We start from the raw sequence: 26,361 nt of genomic DNA, 5'->3' as shown, positions 1-26,361 counted from the left end.
AACATTCTGGAAAAAATAATAAGTTGCAAGAATCCATAGAGAGACAGCATGTAGAAATCCAAAAGATTAACAATAAAATTACAGAATTAGACAATGCAATAGGAAGTCAGAGGAGCAGACTCGAGCAATTAGAATGCAGACTGGGACATCTGGAGGACCAGGGAATCAACACCAACAGAGCTGAAAAAAAATCAGATAAAAGAATTAAAAAAAATGAAGAAACCCTAAGAATCATGTGGGAGTCTATCAAGAAGGATAACTTGCGTGTGATTGGAGTCCCAGAACAGGGAGGGAGGACAGAAAACACAGAGAAAATAGTTGAAGAACTCCTGACACAAAACTTCCCTGACATCATGAAAGACGAAAGGATATCTATCCAAGATGCTCATCGAACCCCATTTAAGATTGATCCAAAAAGAAAAACACCAAGACATATTATCATCAAACTCACCAAAACCAAAGATAAACAGAAACTTTTAAAAGCAGCCAGGGAGAAAAGAAAGGTTTCCTTCAAGGAAGAATCAATAAGAATAAGTTCAGACTACTCAGCAGAAACCATGCAGGCAAGAAGGGAATGGGACGACATATACAGAGCACTGAAGGAGAAAAACTGCCAGCCAAGGATCATATATCCAGCAAAACTCTCTCTGAAATATGAAGGTGAAATTAAGATATTTACAGATAAACACAAGTTTAGAGAATTTTCAGAAACCAAACCAAAGCTACAAGAAATACTAAAGGGTATTGTTTGGTCAGAAAACCAATAATATCAGATACCAGCACAACAGAAGGTCACAAAACAGAACATCCTGATATCAACTCAAATAGGGAAATCACAAAAACAAATTAAGATTTATTAAAAAAAAAAAAAAACTCATAACACAGAATCACGGAAGTCAATATGTAAAAAAATCACAATAATCAAAAAGAGGGACTAAATACAGGAGGCGTAGAACTGCCATATGGAGAGGGATACAAGGCGATATAGAACAGTACAAATTAGGTTTTTACTTAGAAAAATAGGGGTAAATAATAAGGTAACCACAAAGAGGTATGACAACTCCATAACCCAAGATAAAAGCCAAGAAAAACGTAATGACTCAACAAACATAAAGTCAAATACTACGAAAATGAGGATCTCACAATTTAATAAGAAAAACGTCTCAGCACAAAAAAGTATGTGGAAAAATGAAATTGTCAACAACACACATAAAAAGGCACCAAAATGACAACACTAAACACTTATTTATCTATAATTACGCTGAATGTAAATGGACTAAATGCACCAATTAAGAGACAGAGAGTCTCGGACTGGATAAAGAAACACGATCTGTCTATATGCTGCCTACAAGAGACACACCTTAGACTTAGAGACACAAACAAACTAAAACTCAAAGGATGGAAAAAAATATATCAAGCAAACAATAAGCAAAAAAGAAGAGGAGTAGCAATATTAATTTCTGACAAAATAGACTTTAGACTTAAATCCACCACAAAGGATAAAGAAGGACACTATATAATGATAAAAGGGACAATTGATCAGGAAGACATAACCATATTAAATATTTATGCACCCAATGACAGGGCTGCAAGATACATAAAACAAATTTTAACAGAATTGAAAAGTGAGATAGACACCTCCACAATTATAGTAGGAGACTTCGACACACCACTTTCGGAGAAGGACAGGACATCCAGTAAGAAGCTCAATAGAGACACGGAAGACCTAATTACAACAATCAACCAACTTGACCTCATTGACTTATACAGAACTCTCCACCCAACTGCTGCAAAGTATACTTTTTTTTCTAGCGCACATGGAACATTCTCTAGAATAGACCACATATTAGGTCATAAAACAAAGCTTTGCAGAATCCAAAACATCGAAATATTACAAAGCATCTTCTCAGACCACAAGGCAATAAAACTAGAAATCAATAACCGAAAAACTAGGGAAAAGAAATCAAATACTTGGAAACTGAACAATACCCTCCTGAAAAAAGACTGGGTTATAGAAGACATCAAGGAGGGAATAAGGAAATTCATAGAATGCAACGAGAATGAAAATACTTCCTATCAAAACCTCTGGGACACAGCAAAAGCAGTGCTCAGAGGCCAATTTATATCGATAAATGCACACATACAAAAAGAAGAAAGAGCCAAAATCAGAGAACTGTCCCTACAACTTGAACAAATAGAAAGTGAGCAACAAAAGAATCCATCAGGCACCAGAAGAAAACAAAGAATAAAAATTAGAGCTGAACTAAATGAATTAGAGAACAGAAAAACAATTGAAAGAATTAACAAAGCCAAAAGCTGGTTCTTTGAAAAAATTAACAAAATTGATAAACCATTGGCTAGGCTGACTAAAGAAATACGTGAAAGGAAACAAACAACCCGAATAAGAAACGAGAAGGACCACATCACAACAGAACCAACTGAAATTAAAAGAATCATTTCAGATTATTATGAAAAATTGTACTCTAACAAATTTGGAAACCTAGAAGAAATGGATGAATTCCTGGAAAAACACTACCTACCTAAACTAACACATTCAGAAGTAGAACAACTAAATAGACCCATAACAAAAAAAGAGATTGAAACGGTAATCCAAAAACTCCCAATAAAAAAAAGCCCTGGCCCGGACGGCTTCACTGCAGAGTTCTACCAAACTTTCAGAGAAGAGTTAACACCACTACTACTGAAGGTATTTCAAAGCATAGAAAATGACAGAATACTACCCAACTCATTTTATGAAGCCACCATCTCCCTGATACCAAAACCAGGTAAAGACATTACAAAAACAGAAAATTACAGACCTATATCCCTCATGAACATAGATGCAAAAATCCTCAACAAAATTCTAGCCAATACAATACAACAACATATCAAAAAAATAATTCACCACAATCAAGTGGGATTTATACCAGGTATGCAAGGCTGGTTTAATATCAGAAAAACCATTAATGTAATCCATCACATAAATAAAACAAAAGACAAAAACCACATGATCTTATCAATTGATGCAGAAAAGGCATTTGACAAAGTCCAACACCCATTTATGATAAAAACTCTCACCAAAATAGGAATTGAAGGAAAATTCCTCAACATAATAAAGGGCATCTATGCAAAGCCAACAGCCAATATCACTCTAAATGGAGAGAACCTGAAAGCATTTCCCTTGAGAACGGGAACCAGACAAGGATGCCCTTTATCACTGCTCTTATTCAACATCATGCTAGAAGTCCTAGCCCGGGCAATTAGGCTAGACAAAGAAATAAAAGGCATCCGGATTGGCAAGGAGGAAGTAAAATTATCTCTATTTGCAGATGACATGATCTTATACACAGAAAACCCTAAGGAATCCTCCAGAAAACTACTGAAACTAATAGAAGAGTTTGGCAGAGTCTCAGGTTATAAAATAAACATACAAAAATCACTTGGATTCCTCTACATCAACAAAAAGAACACCGAAGAGGAAATAACCAAATCAATACCATTCACAGTAGCCCCCAAGAAGATAAAATACTTAGGAATAAATCTTACCAAGGATGTAAAAGACCTATACAAAGAAAACTACAAAGCTCTACTGCAAGAAATTATAAAGGACATACTTAAGTGGAAAAACATACCTTGCTCATGGATAGCAAGACTTAACATAGTAAAAATGTCTATTCTGCCAAAAGCCATCTATACATACAATGCACTTCCGATCCAAATTCCAATGTCATTTCTTAAGGTGATAGAGAAACAAATCACCAATTTCATATGGAAGGGAAAGAAGCCTCGGATAAGCAAAGCATTACTGAAAAAGAAGAAGAAACTGGGAGGCCTCACTCTACCTGATTTCAGAAGCTATTATACAGACACAGTAGTCAAAACAACCTGGTAGTGGTACAACAACAGGCACATAGACCAATGGAACAGAATTGAGAACCCAGATATAAATCCATCCACGTATGAGCAGCTGATATTTGACAAAGGACCAGTGCCAGTTAATTGGGGAAAAGATAGTCTTTTCAACAAATGGTGCTGGCATAACTGGATATCCATTTGCAAAAAAATGAAACAGGACCCATACCTCACACCATGCACAAGAACTAACTCCAAGTGGATTAAAGACCTAAACATAAAGACTAAAACGATAAAGATCATGGAAAAAAAAAATAGGGACAACTCTAGGAGCCCTAAAGAAGGCATAAACAGAATACAAAACATTACCAAAAATGACGAAGAGAAACCCGATAACTGGGAGCTCCTAAAAATGAAACACCTATGCTCATCTAAAGACTTCACCAAAAGAGTAAAAAGACCACCTACAGACTGGGAAAGAATTTTCAACTACGACATCTCGGACCAGCGCCTGATCTCTAAAATCTACATGATTCTGTCAAAACTCAACCACAAAAAGACAAACAACCCAATCAAGAAGTGGGCAAAGGATATGAACACACACTTCACTAAAGAAGATATTCAGGCAGCTAACAGATACATGAGAAAATGCTCTCGATCATTAGCCATTAGAGAAATGCAAATTAAAACTACGATGAGATTCCATCTCACTCCAACAAGGCTGGCATTAATCCAAAAAACACAAAGCAATAAATGTTGGAGAGGCTGTGGAGAGATTGGAACTCTTATACACTGCTGGTGGGAACGTAAAATGGTACAACCACTTTGGAAATCTATCTGGCGTTATCTTAAACAGTTAGAAATTGAACTACCATTCAACCCAGAAATCCCACTCCTCGGAATATACCCTAGAGAAACAAGAGCCTTCACACAAACAGATATATGCACACCCGTGTTTATTGCAGCTCTGTTTACAATAGCAAAAAGCTGGAAGCAACCAAGGTGTCCATCAACGGATGAATGGGTAAATAAATTGTGCTATATTCACACAATGGAATACTACGCATTGATAAAGAACAGTGACGAATCTCTGAAATATTTCATAACATGGAGGAACCTGGAAGGCATTATGCTGAGCAAAATTAGTCAGAGGCAAAAGGACAAATATTGTATAAGACCACTATTATAAGATCTTGAGAAATAGTAAAAACTGTGAAGAACACATCCTTTTGTGGTTACGAGGGGGGGAGGGAGGGAGGGAGGGAGGGAGAGGGTTTTTTATTGATTAATTAGTAGATAAGAACTGCTTTAGGTGAAGGGAGAGACAACACTCAATACATGGAAGGTCAGCTCAATTGGACTGGACCAAAAGCAAAGAAGTTTCCGGGATAAAATGAATGCTTCAAAGGTCAGCGGAGCAAGGGCGGGGGTTTGGGGACTTCTAAGTCAATTGGCAAAATAATTCTATTATGAAAACATTCTGCATCCCACTTTGAAATGTGGCGTCTGGGGTCTTAAATGCTAACAAGCGGCCATCTAAGATGCATCCATTGGTCTCAACGCACCTGGAGCAAAGGAGAATGAAGAACACCAAGGTCACATGACAACTAAGAGCCCAAGAGACAGAAAGGGCCACATGAACTAGAGACCTACATCATCCTGAGACCAGAAGAACCAGTTGGTGCCCGGCCACAATTGATGACTGCCCTGACAGGGAGCACAACAGAGAACCCCTGAGGGAGCAGGAGATCAGTGGGATGCAGACCCCAAATTCTCATAAAAAGACCACACTTAATGGTCTGACTGAGACTAGAGGAATCCTGGCGGCCATGGTCCCCAGACCTTCTGTTGGCACAGGACAGGAACCATCCCGAAGACAACTCATCAGACATGAAAGAAACTGGACAGTGGGTGGGAGAGAGATGCTGATGAAGAGTGAGCTAATTATATCAGGTGGACACTTGAGATTGTGTTGGCATCTCCTGTGTGGAGGGAGGATGGGAGGATAGAGAGAGTTGGAAGCTGGAGAAATTGTCACGAAAGGAGAGACTGGAAGGGCTGACTCATTAGTGGGGGAGCAAGTGGGAGTACGGAGTAAGATGTATGTAAACTTATATGTGACAGACTGACTTGATTTGTAAACGTTCACTTGAAGCTCAATAAAAGTTAATAAAAAAAAATGCTTTCAGCAATATTTAAAAGTAAGCACTTGGTTGAATCAGAAAGTCTGTGGAGATGATATTGCACCTGTTTTCACATCCAGTATAGATTTTAACAGGATTATTTCTAACTTCCCTTAGGATATCTCTATACCTTCTTTGAAATCACAGGTTGTAAGAGTTAAACACAATAAAAAACCAAAGGCTACCATAAAATCTAGCGTCCATTCCTAAAGCCGACTTTTCTCCACTTATATCACCCTGGTAGGCAACTGTCTGAATTCTTCAGGCACAGCAACACATTATCTTGCCTGTCTGTGATAACGCAGAAATTTAGGAAAATAGCAGAAGTATAGAGCTCTGGAACCTGGACTTCTTAAACCGAAACCTAGCTGACATTAAGGATTTTTACATCCATCCCTGAATAGGACAAGTTTTCTAATTCAGCCTGGTGAGCTTCAGGTTCTCTGGAGCTATAGATGCCACCTTACCAATTACAAGTTGGTATGGAATCAACTCTGACTCATGGCAACACAGTATGTGACAGTAAAACTGTGCTGCATACCATTTTCAATGGCTGATTTTTTGGAAGCAGAGTGTTAGGCCTTCCAAGGTGCCTCTGGGTGGACTCAAACCTCCAACCTTTTGGTTAGCAGCAGAACACAATGAGAGCTTTAACTGTTTGCACTACCCAAGGACTCTAGATGCCACTTCCCTGTCATTAATGAGTCTCAGAGCTACCTCAGAGCCAGACTTAACTTCAGGCCTAGAAGCTAGGGGTGGGCCTCTGGTTGGTGTAAATGGTTCGTGCTTGACTGCTAGCCAAAAGTTGGTGATTCAAACACATCCAATGGCACCACAGAAGAAAGTCTTATAAAGACGTGCTTCCGTAAAGATTACAGCCAAGAAAATTGTACGGAGGTCATGTCTACTCTGTAACGTGTGGGGTCACAGTGAGTCAGAATTGAGGGAGACATGATACAGGTGGCAAGAGCCAAATGCTGTTGAAAGGAAACCTCAAATGGAAGATGTGACATAAAATAAAATAGTAAATAGTTCAAAGGAATAAGAAGAAAATGTTAATAATATGTTTCGTGAGGTGTTTTGTCAGGTGAGCAGAGACTAGTAATACTTGTAAGAGATTATTAGGTGTCCGCTTGCAGTTAATATTTTTAGATAGCAAAGAAAACAACAGACAGTGTATTTTTATCTAAGCTGGTTAGGTACTCAATTGCCTGAAAGCCTACAAATTGTACCAGTTCATTTGCCATCGTGCTTTGTTCTTACAATTGTGTGACTTCATCTGAAGAATACTGAAAACCTAGGTGAACTAACAATTTTTAAATTCTTTTATTTTAAATTAAGACAAACCTTAGATATTAACAAATGCCCCCCAAAAAACCAAACCCGTTGCCATCGAGTCAAAGTTCAACTCATAGTGACCCTATAGGACAGAGTAGGACTGCCCTGTAGGGTTTCCAAGGAGCACCTGGTGGATTCGAACTACCAACTTTTGGTTAGCAGCTGTAGTTCTTAACCACTACATCACCAGGACTTCCACAGGTCAATTTATTTCCCAAGTAAAGCATAAACATAGATATACTATAGCCTAAAAAGTTCATACTTTGCTCTTTTTCATTCCTAGAACGAAGTATTGGAGCATATAACTTACTTATTATTTCTGTTTGAAGTGTACATGGACTGGCAGTTCCATTGCGTTGCACTTTTCCAAAGGTGTAGGCAAGTACTGATACAGAATAGTTGCTATAAGCTTTCAAATTTTTCAAAGTATATTTGGTTCGATTTGGTTCCAGAATCGTGCACGCATTTTCTAAGGGGGGGAAAAAAAGGAAAAATTTAAGTCAGCAAAATTTAGGAGTCTCACATATTTAATTTTGCATTCGACATGATATCATTCCAATCAGATACCACGTTAATGAGTGATTGAGAAATAAGTACATTCCTGATGCACAGAAGTGCATGCAACTATCAACAAATGTCTTGAACAAGTGCAATTATTATAAATAAACTCAAATGCTCAAAATTAGGTTTTCAGATCTCTAATTTGGTAGATAAAATATTTAATACATTTCAGACACATTTGAAGATAGTCTCTTTTCTTTCTGAGAAAACACAGCCCCTAGTGGATATTATGAAATTCTTGAGTTGTGACATTTCAGGATGTTTATTTTTTAGAGCAACGTTTTCTGATACTTAGCCTCCAAATTTTGATCATCAGTATTAGCTACTGCTATAGGCTTTTTTTTTTTTTTTTTTATAGGCTTTAGATGCAGATCTAAAATATGATCACCTAACTAAGCCTGGTCTATCATACTAATTTAAGCGTAACAGTAATTCACGAAGGCTGCAAGAATCAGGGAAAGCTTCTTGCTGACAGTGGAATCCACGTTGTTCATTGAATGAATGAAGAGTGAGGTTGAATAGGTTTAAGGAGTAAGAGACAACATTACATATGAATGAAGGAACATTTTGATTTTGGGGACAAGACTGACTGGGAGAGCAGATTCTGGCTGGGAAGGCATACAAAAGGTAGGACCATGTTTATGTGCGTTTCAACATTCAGGAAGAAGAGTTAAAAGTTGAGAAATAACTAGTCATTGACTATTTTTGAGTAGACAAGTGGCATCGGAAAAGATGTGTTGAAGGAAGATACAGTGGCAGCACGTTGGTGCTTAGCAGTTACAGGAATGATAATAATGCCAATAACAATTAAAAAAATGAATAACTATGTGCCAAGTACTGTTTTACATGGTGTACACGAATTAATTATTTTAACCATCACCACAACCCTATCAAAAAAGCAATCAAACTGGTTGCCATCGAGTCAATTTTGACTCATAGCAACCCTATAGGACAGAGTAGAACTGGTCCATAGGGTTTCCAAGGAGTGGCTGGTGGATTCAAACTGCCAATATTCTGGTTAGCAGATGTAGCACACCACTGTGCCACCAGGGCTCCATAGTATCATCTGATTTTACAGATGGAAAAAAAAAAAAAACAGTCACAGACAGAGTAAACAATCTGTCTAAGATTTCACTGCAAAGGAGGAATGAAGGCAGGTAGAAACCCACTGAGTCTCGAGAATCCGTGCTATAGCCTGGGAGAGGGAACAAGGCCTGCATTGGGGCCAGTCATTACCTCATTACCTTAGTTTTGGAGATCTCACTTCTCTGGTCCAGTTGTATGAGCCTATGGGCTTGCAGGAGCAGAGTAGGAAGGATCTAACACTTGCTAATTTCTCGCCTCAATTACTTATCCATTAAATGGAAACTATAGTAATATCTTTACCTCACCATGGGATTTTAAACAGTGAGATAAATAGTCCTGCCCTCTCTCTAGTGAGAATTCTTTTCTAGGGCAAGACACGCGTGAGCTCAAGAGAGGGTCAGGCGGTACCCTCTGACTGGTGGCATCTGCCAGCTTCTTGTATGAGGACTAGCTTCTAGGAAAATGCTCACATTCTTCGTAGGACCCAATCAAAGCGTCAAGACGCTGTTCTCAAGATCAGTCTGTCTTCATTTCAGTGACCTAATTTTGTACAATTTTATATGTAATCTCACAGAAGTTTTATATTAGAATAAAAACATGATACTTCATTTAAGTAGCTGTATGAAGTTTTTATCGTAGCCAATTTGACTCAAAGTCAACTTGTTCATTTTACTTTTGTAGATACTGTTGTTTGGGAGTTTTTTTTTTTTTTTTTTTAACCAATAATTAATTGGAAGTGTGCAGCGCTTAGAAAGGTGGATTGGAATGTTCGCTTCCAATTAATAAAGTTTCTAGCTTGGGTTGAAAGGAGAAAATACTTTAAATACTCCTGCCTCCTCTATATGTTTGAACACTTGTTCTCAGTACTCTGGCTTCACAAGTTGAGTTCTTGTTTGCAAAATGCTTGAAATATTTTCCCCCTTAGGGTAACAAGGACATCAAGTCTTCAGGCCAGGTGTGTTACTCTAGAACTAGCTGGAAAGACAGACTTTCCCACTTGTCTCCCTTTTGTGTTCAAGAAGGTACCTCAGGAAATCTTTAATAATCCCCTAACTTGAACCACTCTAATGCATCTTGAACACTCTTTCAAATAGTGTAAACCTGTTGATCACCAAAGAATTTTGTGCTGCCTTTAAAAAAAAAAAAAAAAGGTAGCTTTTCTCTGAAAAAGGCATTACTCAAAATAATTTCCAGCTTTATCATTTTGACCTTGAAGGGTACGTATTGATTTTAATAACTTTTGAAAAATGGTTTTTTGAATGTGACAAAAACTGGAAGCTCTCTCTCCCAATTGTTAAGGAAGCTTCAGTGTCACTTGAGGTTGCTAAGTAAATGACACAATACTGCAATTCTCCCAGGTACCTTGTGCTAGAACATGGACAACTCACTCAGTAGCAGAAAAAGCACAGTTCAAGCTGCTAAACTTGAGTATTTATTTATCTTAAATTTTGTGAGGCTTAGTTTCATCATATGAGCTATGGAAATATTTATGGACATCTCAGGGTTATTATTAAAAATTTTTATGAAATATTTAAGGAAAGCATTACAAAAACATCTGATACATAAAACCAGACCAGACCAAACCCATTGCCATGGAGTTGATTCCGACTCATCATGGCCCTATAGGACAGAGTAGAACTGCTTCATAGTGTTTCCAAGAAGCAGCTGGTGGATTTGAATTGCCGACCTTTTGGTTAGCAGCCGTAGCTGTTAACCACTGCACCACCAGGGCTCCAAGGAATCTAAAAAGTGTAAGTTACCTTTTTCCTTTGCTTCTGAATGTAATTCCTAGCTTTCACAGACAATGAAATAATTTAGAAAATCTGATAAAAAGAAATGAAAACTGCAATAAGAGTTCATAGATTTTGCTTCTGTGTATTTTTAATTGTGATTTTATTTGAAATAATGAGAGTAGTTAAAAGAATCGCTTTAACAATTCTATAATGCTACCAACCCTCTTTGACTTTGCAGCCCATGTTTGGGATGCAGGAGTTAAAAAAAGCAGAGAACTTTTCTGTCACAGCAGCTGGTTGTGTTGCTGTAAAAGGGAATGCATATGATTTTGTACTGAGGATTCCAAAGAGCGTTTTAAGCAAGTTAGTACTGCTCCAGGGTGGAAGTTGGATGCAGTTACCAATCAATAGTGTTTGGAGAAAAGGACATGGGCAGCCTGACATTGTCCAACATCCCCAAGGCCACCACCAACACCAAGTGTTATATTTGGATAGCAATAAACTGGGTAATACACAATGAAAAGGAGCTATACTAGTGGCACGGAGCCCTGGTGGCACAGTGGTTAAAGCATTCAGCTGCTAACCAAAAGGTCAGTGGTTTGAACCCACCAGCCACTTCACAGGAGAAAGATGTGGCAGTCTACTTCTGTAAAGATTACAGCCTTGGAAATCCTATGAGGCAGTTCTACTTTGTACTTTCGGTTTGCTGTAAGTCGGAATCGACTCAGTGGCAACAGGTTGTACTAGTGTAGGAGCCCTAGTGGCACACTGGTTAAAGCACTCAGCTGCTAACCAAAAGGTCAGTGGTTCAGACCCACCAGAAAGTTGTGGCAATCTGCTTCCAAAGGGATTACAGCCTTGGAAACCCCATGGGGCAGCTCTACTCTGTCTTATAGGGTCACTAGGAGTCTGAATCAACTCGAAGGCAATGGGTTTGGTTTTGCCTTTAAACTAGTTGAAAAACAAAACAAAACAAAAAATGCTTTTTGGGGCTATGACAATTAATTTTCTCATTATGTCCTTCTTCCCCTAATATGCAAATATAGGTTTTTAAAACTATACTTAATCTAATATGCAAATACAGGTTTTTAAAACTATACTAAATAGAAGAGTAAAAGCAAAACAAAACCTGGTGGCACAGTGGTTAAGCGCTTGGCTGCCAACCGAAAGGTCAGTGGTTCAAATTGACCAGCTACTTCACAGGAGAAAGATGTGGCAATTTGCTTCTGTAAAGATTACAGCCAAGGAAACCCTATGGGGCAGTTCTACTCTGTCCTATAGGGTTGCTATGAGTCATCAGAATTGACTCAACGGCAGTGGGTTTGGTGTGGGGTTTTGGTAAGTTTCCACCGTATCCTCTGGCATACGAAATACTCCGTAGTGGAGAGTGTATACAAAGTGAGAATGCAGCAAGAGATTGGGAGTAGGAGAGTCAGAGATGGAGAGAAAAGAAAACCAAAACAATGTGGTATTACAGAAGGCAAGCTAAAAGAATTTGTAAAAGAAGCGTCCAGTGGGGCAAGAGCTCTAATTGTCTTGCCCTTTTTTCTTTCTATAATTTCCATTTTTCCTTTCTCCTAGATATAACTTTGGAAATTACCTAACTTCAGATATAGTACAGGGATCTCGTTCATAGCATTTGAGTCCTCTTATGCCAACTTGGGAACTGCACGTGTATTAAAGTTACTTTAGTTTGATTATTAAGATTTAAATAATTAGCAAAAATAATATGCTATCAAAATATTGTATAGCTTACAGTAACACGTTGAAGACAAATGGTTTTTCACTTTTCAAAATTTTTGAAATTCATGTCCGGTTTTTTCTCACCAAATACAGAAATGGAATTTTCTGAGGTGTCCAGCTCACTCCTGCCTTAACCTAGAGCTAAAGGATTAGTGGAGGGGACAGTGGTGGGTCAGTGGTAGAATTCTGGTGGTTAGTGGTTAAGAACTTGGTTACTAACCAAAAGATCAGCAGTTCAAATCCACCAGTTGCTCCTTGAAAATCTTATGGGGCAGTTCTACTCTCTCCTATAAGGTTGCTATGAGTCAGAATCAACTTGATGGCAATGGGTATGCAAGAGACCTGGGTTCGATTTCTGACCAGAGCACATTAAGCACAGACACCAATTGTCTGTCATCTGAGGCTTGTCTGTTGTTATGATGCTGATCATATGTCAGGGGAGCTTCCAGACTAAGATGGAGTAAGAAGAAAGGCCTGGCAATATATTTCCTTAAATCAGCCAATGAAAATGCTATGGATCATAACAGCCTGATTACGGGGATGGTGCAGGACCGAGCAGCATTTTGTTCTGTTGGGCATGGGGTCCCCATGAGTCAGGGGCCAACTAGATGGCAGCTAACAATAACAACGAAGGATTAATAAGAGGACTATCCTGAGAGTTCTATCCCAGGTGTTGAGTCTGCTCTGAAATGCACATTGATGCCCTCTAGTTTCTACAAACATTTTAAATATTTAAGTTGTCCAGGAGATGTTTGCCATCTTAAATAGCTTATCATCTGGGAGGTTTTATGGTTGAACTAGGAAAACAGTATGAGGATTATCTTTCAGAGTTTTTGTTTCTTCACAGTTTAGTATGCAAAGATTGGGACAAAAATAGAACAAGAAAGACAAGCAGATATTGTAGATATTCAGGGCGTTAGCCATTTCAGGAGTTAGAGAACGCTTAGTGAGTGGAAGCAATTCTAAAATCAAAGTATATAAACCCTCCTATCCCACCAGCCATGTAGAGGGCACCTTTGTTCACTGACTCCGTCCACATTTCTATCCTCTCAAATTCCCTAATTTCTCTTTGCAGATATGAAATTAAATTATATATATTACCTGAATCGTTCCAATAACAAAAAAGAAAATTATGAACAACACTTTGTGGGGGTTCCCAGGAAATTTCTTCTTGAGTTATGTTTGCTTCCTTTGAACAAGAAAGATTTGTAGGCTTTCCTGGAGCTGTTTAAAAAATCAGAAGATAGAACGTGAACAAAAAAACAGGAAGAAAACATTCTTTCGTAAGTATGTGTTGTGAAGAGCCACATTTTGATGAAGTATTAATTAACAATCAGACTAAAAGGAAGACACCTGAGCTTACTGAATTTGCTTTAGAGACCATTTCACAGAATAAATGTTACTCCAGAGTGGCATTGTATAACCTAAGGAGTCCACAAACTTGAAGATATCTGAGAATTCCCTCTTCTTCTGCTTCTTTTTTTTTTCATAAATTATTACCCAGATATCCTGGGATTTCTGGATTTCACTGTGCTGAAAGTCTCACATTTGTAGCACTGATAAGTTTAGCAGCCTCAGTAATTGGGGTGCACTTGTCAATGCTGCCAGTAACTAGTCATCAGAGCCTGAGATGAACACTGTGATAAATACACACATCCATGTAACTACCACCACAATTGAGATATAGAACATTTCTATCATCCCAAAATGTTTGTCTTTGCCACTTCCCAGCCAACTCATCCCCCAAGCCCAACGCCACACAACCTCAGATCTGCTTTCTGTTCCTATAGTGTAAATTTGTCTTTTCTTCCATTTCAGGTAAATGAAATTAAACAGTAAGTACTTTTTTTATGACTAGCATATTATGCCCAGGATAATGTTTTAGAGATAAATTCATGTTTTTGCTTGTTCATTTTTATTTCTGAGTATATTCCACTGTAAGAATATTCCACATTTTTTCTATTCATTCATCATTTGATGGACATTTGTTTCCAAGATTTTTACTACCATGAGTGAATCTGCTATAAAAACGTGCATAAACTTTTGTGTGGGCATATTCCTTTTTCTTTGATAAATACCTGAAGTCAAATTGCTAGATCATTGCTTCACAGCCACAAAAAGAGTATTGTCAGTCTTTTTAATTTTAGCCATCTCAGTAGGTGTATAATGTCATCATCTCATTGCGCTTTTAATTTGCATTTCCCACATGACTGATGATGTTAAGCATCGTTTCCTATGCTTATTGGACCATTTGTATATCTTCCTTTGTGAAGCATATGCTCGAAATATTTTGCTTAGTTTTAAGTGCTTTGTTTGATTACTTATTATGTAGCTGCAAGGGGTCTCTATTCTAGAAAAACATCTTTTGCTGGAAAATTAATTGTGGATATTTTCTCACAATTTACGACTTGCATTTTTATTTCCTTCATTGACTGTTCAAAGAGGAGACCTTTTTAAATTTGATTAAGTACAATTTATCAAATATTTTCTTTTATGATTCTCGCTTTGTATGTCCTAAGAAATTATTGCCTATTCTAAAGTCAAAAAAGGTTTTCTCCTATGACTTCATCTAGAAATTTTATAGTTTTAGCTTTAATGTTCGCAACCCATTTCAAGTTACTTTTTGCGTTCTATGTGAGGTAAGAGTTGATATTTATTTTGTTCTATAGGGATACCCAAGACCATTTGTTTAAAAAACTATCCTTTTCACCACTAAATTACTTTATAAAAATAAGCATAAATACATGTGTTTTCCTGGGACTTCCATTTTACTACATTAACGTATAAAGACTGAAACAATTTTAGTATTTAACATTCAAAGCATATTAAATTTTTCTCCTTATGCTGAGGGCACAGTCTTTATATAGTTTGTGGTTTTGTATTGCTTTGGAGGGTTATGGGGAGGTATATATTTGGGCGGCCCCTTGCTCCTCAACTATTCCTTCAACATTAACCTAGAGTCACTTTAGTATGATCTGTCAAAAACTTTGTTACATTAGAATTAATAAATGAGTTCAGCAATCTCGCCTCCATTCTCCCGAATGGTATTGTTTTCCTATTGTTATTATTATCTTGCTATTTCTATTGCTAACATTTTGTCTAGGGAAAGGGGGTTTGGGAGGAAATGGGAAGTGACTGCTAAGAGACACAGGGTTTCTTTTTGGTAATACTAATAGTAATAGTACTTGTAATCGCTAAAGTAAGTAAGGTAACTATTATTACATAATGGCAAAAGTAAGTATAGTATTAATATAGTATAAACATAAATATAAAATGTAATATACTATTAAAAACTAAAGTGTAATAATATCAGTAATAATAAAGATGATTTTCCCATAAATACTGTGATTTAACACTGTAAATCTAATGTCTTTGCCCACTTTTACTTCTTGCATTCCAGTACTTTTTCAGGATTAATTTATTGGCTTGGGAAAAACTGTTTAATCATTCCTACATTAACAATGATCTGTGAGAGGTGAACTTTTGAGTCTTAATATTCTGAAAGCACTTTCATTTCATTTGCACGCTTGATTTTTAACTTTGCTGTTCATTTCGCAACCTATGGACACAGTTATTTCTACTTTGGAGATTAAAGGCATATCCGTGTCTTCTGTCATTGTGATGGTTGCACAACATGATTGATACAATTGACCTCATTGAATTGTATACATGAAAAAAGTTGAACTGGCAAACGTGGTCCTATCTATATTTTTACAATAATAAAGAAAAAGAAAATTTGACATAGCCTAATATTCATTATTTTGTGGGTAATCTAACTTTTGTTCTCTGGTAACTTTGAAGAGTTTCTTGTTACCCTTAAAATTCTGAAGTTTGTTTTTGCTGTTTTTGTTAGTTGCTGTTGAGTTGGTTCTGACTCCTAGTGACCTAGGTGTACCAAAAGAGAACACCTGATCCTGTGCCATCTTCATGATCATTGGTATGTTTGAGGCCATTGTTCCAGATTTGGTCTCAATCCATCTCATAGGAGATTTCCGTCATTTTCGCTAACCTTCTTCTTTACCAACCATGATGTCTTTTTCTAGCAATTGCCCTTTCCTGATGTGCCTTATCAGGTTATTTGGTTTTTCTTTGTTTTTGTTTTGTCTGTTGTGGTAGGCAGACTTCTAAAAATGGTCCCCAAGATTTCATACTCTAAGCCCTGGAAGCTGTGAATATGATGAGATATCATTCCCCTGATTGTGTTATGTTACATGATACAGTTGAATTAAGATAGGCAGATTATCCAAATGAGCTTAACCTAAGTACATGAGGCCCCTTTAAAAGTAAGGGTTTTCTCTGGCTGGTGACAGAAGATGTGAAGCATAAGAAGGGCTCAGTGTACCATTGCTAGCTTATAGATGGAGGGGGCCCACATGAGAAGAAATGTGGCCACTAGGAATAGAGAGTGGCCCCTGGCTGACAGCGAGCAAGAAAAAAGGGACCTAAGTCCTACAGCCAATAACAGGAATGAGCTCCAGATGAGAACCTCAGCCCTGACTGTCACCTTGATTTCAGCCTGGTGACACCCCTAGCAGAGAATCCAGCCATACTATGCTAGACGTCTGACCTATAGAACTATGAGCTAATAAAGGCGTATTGTTTTTGAGCTGCTAAGTTTGTGAGAATTTGTTATGCAGCAACCAAAAACTAATAGTTTGTCTGATTTGTTTGATTTTGTTGAGATCTGTCAAAGGACTCATGTATGTGTTCAACCCTGGGACATTTTAACTAATATACTTTTATTTCCATTCCTGATCCATCACATCTGCATTCCTTATTTTTGGATTGCTTATTAGATCTATGTTGAAAATTTGAATCTTGATGACTCCCAACATTTTCTTCATATCTTCTTATTTTTACTTTGTTCTGTTTAGGGAGGAGTTCTCGTGGCACAGTGGCTAAGTGCTTGGCTACTAACCAAAAGGTTATTGGTTCAAACCCACCAGCTACTCTATGGAAGAAATATGGGGCAGACTGCTTCTGTAAAGATTATAGCCTTGGGAGAAGGCTCAGGGCAGAGCCAAGATGGCAGACTTGTCAGATGCAGTAAGCCATTCTGATGCAAAAAAGACCCCCCCCCCCCACAAAAAAACAAGTAAAACAGATACAGGCATCAATCCTGGAACCCTGAACCTTAAGTGAAGGGATAAAGTATTAGATCAGAAGCCACTGAGAAGAAGAAACTGATAGAAAATAGTGAAGGAGTAGAGATGCAGTGTGGAGGTTCCCCACCAAATAGCATGACTCAGCATGGCCATCTTGGAATAAAGCCAACAACCCCACATGCAGAAAGGCACTTCTACAGAATTCCCAACAGGAAATAGCGATACAGTGCAGACATACAGGGCTAAGTAAGACCATGTTTGCTGGTTGCAACTCAAGGAGGAGCCCAGATGCACTGGTAACCACTAGAGCACATGCCTATAACCCCCACCCCTCTGGTAAACAGTGGCAAAAACTGCCACATCCTGGCAGCCCCAATTGCTGGGAACCACAGTAAAACCTACCCTACTGCCCTTCTCCATCTAGCCTTCTCTGCCCCTGCCTTCACATGCCCTCTTGTCTCTCTCCTCAGCCCAGCCAGCTGGAGCCCAGGTCTCTTCCCACAAGCTTGGCCCCCACTTTGTTGCACCCCGCAGTCCCAGGAAAAACCAGCCCAGATCCCAGACCCTTCTCTGCCGACTCAACCCCAAGGGCAACTGGCCTGCCCCACAGCAGGCCCCACTACGGTCCCCAGATCTGGCTCAATTCACACTGAGGAGAAATGGCCCATCTCTGCCACTGCTCCCCCTGCTGAACCTGACCTGCTGTGCCATAGCTGAGTGACTGGCCTTGCCCATTTGGACAAGATGGTGAGAACTATCGTGCCCATAAACAAGCAAGCAACAAAGCACATCCAGCTCTCCTGCCCAGACTTAACCAAACAAAACAAAAAAGCAAGATGAAACAAATAAACCTACAATCAATAGAGAAAGAAAATAATACCTGAATGTCTTGGAGACAGCAGACAATATCCAAAAAAAAAAAAAAAGGACAAGATGGCTCCCGTAAGTGACCAAAATAAAGCAGCAGATAACCTTCTGGCAGAAAAAAAGGCACAGGAACTACCTGACAGAAAATTCAAAAGTCTAATACTCAGAACTCTCCAAGAGATTAGGAAAGATATCAAGGAAAATGCAGACAAAATCATGGAAAACACAGACGAAACCAACCAAGTATAACCAAAATCAAGGAAAAATAAAGCAATAGAAGAGTTCAGGAGAATAATACAAGAACAAAATTTCAAAAAACATAAAGAATTAGAAATCATACAAAAACAGCAATTAGGAATCCAAAAGATAACAAAATTTAAGAAATGGACAATGCAATAGAAAGTTTTAGGAGCAAATTTGAAACAATGAAAGACAAGATCAGCGAAGTTGAAGATAAATCCATGGATGCCACTTTGTTTGAGGAAAACTCAGAGAAAAAAATGAAGAAAACCTAAGAACTATGTGGGATACAATCAAGAGCAAAAATTTGCAGATAATTAGAGTTCCAGAACAGGGGGAGAAAATGGAAAACATAGAGAGAATCACTGACTATTTGCTGACAGAGAACTTCCCTAATATCATGAAGGATGAAAATTTGACCATCCAAGAAGTTCAACAAATCTCATATAGGATACACCCCAAAAGAAAGACACCAAGATATATCAGAATCACACTCGCTAAAAGCAAAGACAAAGAAAGAACCCCGAGAGCAGCTCAAGAAAAACGAAAAGTCACATACAAAGGAGAAACAATAACACTAAGTTCTGATGACATGCCAAAAAGCATGCAGGAAAGAAGGCAATGGCATGACATGTATAATACCTTGAAAGGAAAAAACTGTCAACCAAAAAAATATATCCTGCAAAACTCTCAAATACGGTGGTGAAATTAGCACATTTCCAGATAAACGGAAATTAAGGGAATATGTAAAAACCAAACCAAACTTACGAGAATTATCAAAGGGAGTCCTTCGATTAGAGAACCAACAACATCAGACAACAACCTGAATCTAGGACATAGGCCATTTTCAGCCAGATACTAACCTAGGTAATGAATTCTCAAGGACAAAACAAAGCTAAAAGGTGTAAAACAGGGAACTAAACATGTCAATCTGTAAATACCAACAACATCAAGACAATAAAAGGGGGAATACTAGTTGCAGGTACAGAACTTTCCAACGGAGAGGAAATCAGGGTAATATTGAGTAATAAAAGACTGGTTCAAACTTAGGAAAATAAGGGAAAACTTCAAAGAAACCACAGAGAAAGTTAACAAACCTACTCATCGATATAAAGAAGAAAAACAGAAAGCCTCAGGAAACACAAAATATACAATACTGAGAGAAATGAAAAGAAATTCCACAAACAAAAGGAACTCAGCACAGGAAAGTAAAAGGAACAAAGAAAATCTCAGCCCCACAAAAAAGTGCACAACAAAATGACAGCAATAAACTTATACCACAGATAATCGCACTAAATGTAAATAGCTTACATGCACCCATAAAGAGACAGAAAGTGACAGAACGGATAAAAAACATGACCCATCAATATGCTGTCTATAAGACACACCTTAGACACAAAGAAATAAATATATTAGAAATTAAAGGATGAAAAATAATATATCAAGCAAACAGCAACCAAAAAAAGTTCAGGGTGGCAATACTAACCTCAGATAGAATAGACTTTAAAGCAAAATCCACCATGAAAGACAAAGAAGGACATTATACAGTGATTAAAGGGGCAATCCACCATGATGAAATAACTGTAAAAAATATCTATGTGCCCAATGACAGGGCTCCAAAATACATGAAACAAACTAACAGCACTGAAAAGATAAATTGACAGTTTCACAGTAATAGTAAGAGACTTTAATACAGCACTCTCAGTAAAGGACAGAACATCTAGAAAGAAACTCCACAAAGATACAGAAGATCTAAAGGCCACAATCAAACATCTTAACCTCATAGACATATATTGAATACTCCACCCAAACAGCTGCAAAGTACACATTCTTTTCCAATGCACATGGAACATACTCCAGAATAGATCGCATCTTAAGGCACAAAGCAACCCTCAACAAAATCCAAAACTCTGAGATAACACAAAGCATCTTTTCTGAACACAACACCATAAAAGTAGAAATTAATAACAGGAAAAGCAAGGGAAAAAAAATCAAATTCATGGAAACTGAATAACACCTTGCTTAAAAAAGCCACTAGGTAATAGAAGTTATCAAAGATGGAATCAAAAAATTTCTAGAATCAAATGAGAATGAAAACATCTTACCAAAACCCTTGGGACACAGCAAAGGCAGCGCTCAGAGGTCAGTTAATAGAAATAGATGCACACATCAAAAAAGAAGAAAGAGACAAAATAAAAACGTGAGCTTTACAACTCAAACAAATAGAAAAAGAACAGGAAAAGACGTCCTCAGCCACCAGAAGAAAGGAAAAAATAAGGATCAGAGCTGAAATAAATGAAATAGAGAATAGAAAAACAATAGAAAGAGCCAACAAAACCAAAAATTGGGACGTTGAAAGGATCAACCAAATCGACAAATCGTTGGCCAAATTGACAAAAGAAAAACAGAAAAGGAAGCAAATAACCCAAATAAGAAATGAGATGAGTAATAACATGGGATCATAACAGAGTACCATGAAAAACTGTACTCCAACAAATTTGAAAACCTAGAGGAAATGGACAAACTTCTAAAAGTGCACTCACTACCTACCTAAACTAACACAAACAGAGGTTAAAAATCTGAACAGACCCATAACAAGAGAAGAGATTGAAAAGGTAAAAAAAAAAAAAAAATCCTGGCCCAGGTAGCATATCAATGGAGAACTCTACCAAACATTCTGAGAAGAGCTCACTCCAGTACTACTCAAACTATTTTAGAACATAGAAATGGAAAGGATGCTCTCAAATTCATTCTTTGAAGCCAACATAACCCTGATACCAAAACCAGGCAAAGACATCACAAAAAAAGAAAATTACAAACCAATACTACTCATAAATATAGACGCAAAAATTCTCAACAAAATTCTAGCCAATAGAATTCAGCATCATGTAAAAGAAAATACATAATACATCCCAACCAAGTGGTGTTCATACCAAGTACGCAAAGATGGCTCAACATGAGAAAATCAATCAATGTAATCCACCACATAAATAGAAGAATCACATGATCATCTCAGCCAACACAGAAAAGACATTCTTGATGAAAATATTCACTAAAACAGGAACAGAAGGGAAATTCCTCAACATAATAAAGGGCTTTATACAAAATCTGGAGCCCTGGTGGCATAGTGGTTAAGAGCTAGGCTGCTAACCAAAAGGTCAACAGTTCAAATTCACCAGCGGCTCCTTGGAAAGCCCATTGGGCAGTTATACTCTGTCCTATACGGTCACTACGAGTCAGAATCAACTCGACAGCAACGGGTTTGGTTTTTTGGTCTTATACAAAATCAACAGCCAACATCATCATCAATGGAGAGAGGTTGAAAACATTCCTCCTGAGAATGGAAACAAGACAAGGATGCACTTTATCATCACTTCTATTAAACATTGTGCTGGGAGTCCTAGCTAGAGCAATAAGTCAAGAAAAAAAAATAAAGGGGATCCAAATTGGTAAGGAAGAAATAAAACTATCCCTATTCGTGGATGATATGATACTATATACAATAGCCCCTAAAATAACGAAAAAGAAATATTTAGGCATAAATCTAACCAGGGACGTAAAAGGCCTATACAAAGAAAACTACAAAACACTGTTGCAAGAAACCAATAGAGACCTACATAAATGGAAAAACATACCATACCCATGAATATATAAACTCAACTTTGTGAAAATGTCAATTCTACCCAAAGCAATCTACAGATACAATGTAATCCCCATCCAAATACCAATAGCATTATATAATGAGATAGAAAAATGAATCATTAACTTTATATGGAAAGGAAAGAGGCCCCGGAGAAGTATTACTGAAGAAGAATAAAGAAGGAGGCCTCACACTACCTGACCTCATAACCAACTATATAGTTACAGTAGTCAAAACAACCTGGTACTGGTACAATGGCAGACACATTGACCAATGGAAAAGAATTGAAAACCCAGATATAAATCCATCTATCTACTGCCACCTGATCTTTGACAAGGCCCAAAGTCCGTTAAATGGGGAAAAGACAGTCTTTTTAACAAATGATGCTGGCAAAACTGGATGCCAATTTGTTAAAAAAAAAAAAGAGAGAGAGAGAGCAGACCCATATCTCACATCATATGCAAAAACTAATTTAAAATGGATCAAAGAACTAAATAAAAAACTGAAAGCAACAAAGATCATGGAAGAAAAAAATAAGGTCAATGCTAACCCTAATATGTGGGATAAATAGGATGCAAATCAAAACTAACAATACACAAACACCAGAAGATAAGCTAGATAACTGGGATCTTCTAAAAATAAAACACTTATGCTCATCAAAAGACTTCACCAAAAAAGTAAAAAAAAGAACCTACAGCCTGAGAAAAAAATTTTGGCTAGGACATATCCAACAAAAGTCTAATCTCTAAAATTTTTAGGAAAAGCCAACACTTTTACAACAAAAAGACGAATAATTCAATTAAAAAATGGGCAAATTATATGAACAGAACTTCACCAAAGAAGACATTCAGGCAGGCAACAGACACGTGAGTAAATGCTCGTGATCACTAGCCATTAGAGAATTGCAAATCGAAACCACAACGAGATACCATTTACCCCAACATTACTGGCACTAATCAAAAAAACAGAAAATAACAAATGCTGGAGAGATTATGGGGAGATTAGAACTCTTATGCATTGCTGGTGGGAATGCAAAATGGTACAACCATTTTGGAAAATGATACGGTGCTTCTTTAGAAAGCTAAAAATAAAAATACCGTATGATCCAGCTATCCCACTCTTAGTAATATAGCCTAGAAAAATAAGAGACATCACAGGAATAGACATACGCACACCCATGTTCATTGCAGCATTATTCACAATAGCAAAAAGATGAAAACAACCTGAGTGTCCCTCAACAGCTGAATGGATAAACTACGGTATGTACACACAGTGGAATGCTAAGCAAACATAAAGAACAACAATGAATCTGTGAAACATCTCACAACATGGATGAATCTGGAGGGCATCACGCTGAGTGAAAGAAGTCATTCAAAAAAAGGGCAAATACTGTGAGACCACTATTACAAAAACTCATGAAAATGTTTACACACAGAAAGAAACAATCTTCGACGGTTATGATGAAGAGGAGGGGTAAGGAGAGAAAAACACTAGCTAGATAGCAGAGAAGTGGTAACTTTGGTGAAGGGTAAGACAGTTCACAGCACAACTTGACCAGGACAAAGTTATAGAAGCTTCACAGACACATCCAAACTCACTGAGTCACTGAGTTACAGGACTGAGGGCTGGAACCATGGTATCGGTGGACATCTAGCTCAAATGGCATAAATAACATAGTTTAATAAGAAATTGTTCTACATCAGACTGTGGCGAGTAGCATCTGGGGTCTTAAAGGCCTGTGAGCAGCCATCTAAGATACATCTACTGGTCCCATCCCAGCTGGAGCAAAGAAGAATGAAGAAAACCAAAGACACGAGGGAAAGATTAGTCCAAAGGACTAATGGACCACAATTACCATAACCTCCACCCAGCTGAGCCCAAAACTACTAGATGGTGCCTGGTTACCACCACCGACTCCTCTGACACAGAGCACGATAAAGGGTTCTGGACAGAGCTGGAGAAAAATGTAGAACGAAACTCAAATTAACACACACAAAAGATCAGAATTGCTGTTCTGACAGAGACTGAAGAAACTCTAACAGTTTAGCCCCTAGACACACTTTTAACTTAGTACTGAAGTCACTCCCGAGGTTCACCCTTCAGCCAAAGAATAGACAGGTCTATAACTTGTTGCTATTGAGTGGATCCCAACTCATAGCAACCCTATAGGACAGAGTAGAACTGCCCCAGAGAGTTTCCTAAGAGTGAGTATCTGGTGGATTTGAATGGCTGACCTTTAGGTTAGTAGCCGAGCTCTTAACCACTGTGCCACCAGGGCCCCAGACAGCTCTATAGGACAAACAATAACACCTGTGAGGAACATGCTTTGTAGTTCAATCATGTATATGAGACTAAAGGGGCACACTAGCCCAAAAGCAAGACAAGAAGGGAGGAAGCATCAGGAAAACTGGATGAATAGAAACAGGGAAACCAGGGTGGAGAAGGGGAGAGTGTTGACAAGTTGAGGGGTTGACAATCAATGTCACAAAACAGTTTGTGCATTAATTATTTAATGAGAAGCGATTTTGCTCTGTAAACCTTCACCTAAGCCCACAAAAAAAGAGAGAAAGATGGCTCAATAAATACAAAAAATAAGAGTACAAAAAAAAATTTTTCGGAAGCCCTATGGTGTAGTTCTACTCTGTCCTATATGTCACTACGAGTTGGAATCAAGTCAACAATGGGTTTTTGGTTTTGTATTTAGGGAGATGCCCTCTGATCTTTTTGTTCATTAACACATTCCTGAGATACATTCAGCATGCTATTTAAGTCATCCACTGACTTCTTTCAGTGCTATATTTTATGTAGTTTCTCTTCCATAATCACTTGCAAATGTTTTCTAAGACTCGTTTTCTTGTTTGATAACCTGTATTCTTGTTTCTTGGTTGCTAACCACTGATTGAAGTAGGGAAAAGATGTTCTGTTGAGTATTCAGTTCACATTCTTGAATTGGAAATCCTATTCATGGTTTATACTGATGCGTTTGTTTGCAAATTTATGGAAGCTGGGTTAACTCTCTTAAGTGAGGAAACCGTGCCATAACTTATTTAATATTAAGTGTATCAAGAACGATACTCTGTTCAGATAATCTAAGCATTCTGATCTGTATGCCCGAAATTGCAATTGAGTATAGTCTTCTTCTGTTTGAGTCTTTGGATCATGTTAAATTGCAGGCTGATCGTACCTAACTCCCTACAGACAATTATATCAAAGTTAAGTGAAGAACTCTCTATAAGAAGCAGGATCTGATAGAGGGGCAGAGGGTACAGGAGCGCACCAAGAGGTAAATGATGCTACAGGAAGAAAGAGAACTTGAAATGGGAAATGAATGAACAGAACATTTTACTTATCTCACAGTTTTCTTTCCAAAACACTTGACAGAGGTTTGGACCCTATCAACTTATTTCTAAATCCAACTTACAAATTGATATAAATCTGCTTTCTGAAATCCATCCTCTAAATCTTTACCATCATTTTCTGTGATTCCCAACAAATTATAAGAACATAAATAGAGGAGCAATTTTACATATATTATAAGATATACTCACTCCCAAAATCTGTTTCGATAGATTTTTCTTCCCTGATAAATTTATGTTCGTTATAAAATACTTCTGAAACACAATAGTAAGTTTTTCTGGGTACAAGATTTTCCGATGTAATTTGGCTCGCATTAGATGAAGTATTACCTGAAATAAATATTACATTTCAGTATATTAACACAATACATCACATTTAGATTGAAAACCTAGGAAAATGATAAAAAATAAGATAATAAAAATAAGTAATGCATGGTTTTGCTGCATTCAGTTTTGAAGAACATATTTAGCAGATATAAGTTAAACTAAGTTTGTCTCTAACCGATCCAAGAATGAAGCATTAATACCAGCAATCTCTGTTCAAAAACTGAGATTGTGCCCCAGTTAGCATTTACTTAATAAATTTTCTATATAAATCAGTGTTTTATCACCAATCTAGCATAGGTTTGCTTTTGCTTTCCTCATACTACTTGTACC

At 37.6% G+C, this 26,361-nt stretch overlaps 1 protein-coding gene across 11 annotated transcripts in view; it reads right to left on the bottom strand.

Moving 5' to 3' along the window:
• PTPRC (protein tyrosine phosphatase receptor type C) overlaps positions 1-26,361 on the bottom strand; it is a 137,409-nt gene that overhangs the window by 39,678 nt on the left and 71,370 nt on the right. For all 11 annotated transcript variants that reach the window (XM_049857680.1, XM_049857679.1, XM_049857683.1 and 8 more), the window contains 3 exons: positions 25,897-26,034; positions 13,598-13,720; positions 7,684-7,842 (listed from right to left, as the gene is read on the bottom strand). In XM_049857680.1, the coding sequence (XP_049713637.1) occupies positions 7,684-7,842; positions 13,598-13,720; positions 25,897-26,034 (420 nt within the window). The remainder of the gene's footprint in view (positions 1-7,683; positions 7,843-13,597; positions 13,721-25,896; positions 26,035-26,361) is intronic.

This window comes from Elephas maximus, chromosome 18 (assembly GCF_024166365.1).
Source record: "Elephas maximus indicus isolate mEleMax1 chromosome 18, mEleMax1 primary haplotype, whole genome shotgun sequence".
NCBI classification, from domain to species: domain Eukaryota; kingdom Metazoa; phylum Chordata; class Mammalia; order Proboscidea; family Elephantidae; genus Elephas; species Elephas maximus.
Note: the sequence above shows the minus strand (reverse complement) of the source record. Positions and strands in the feature narration are given on the sequence as shown.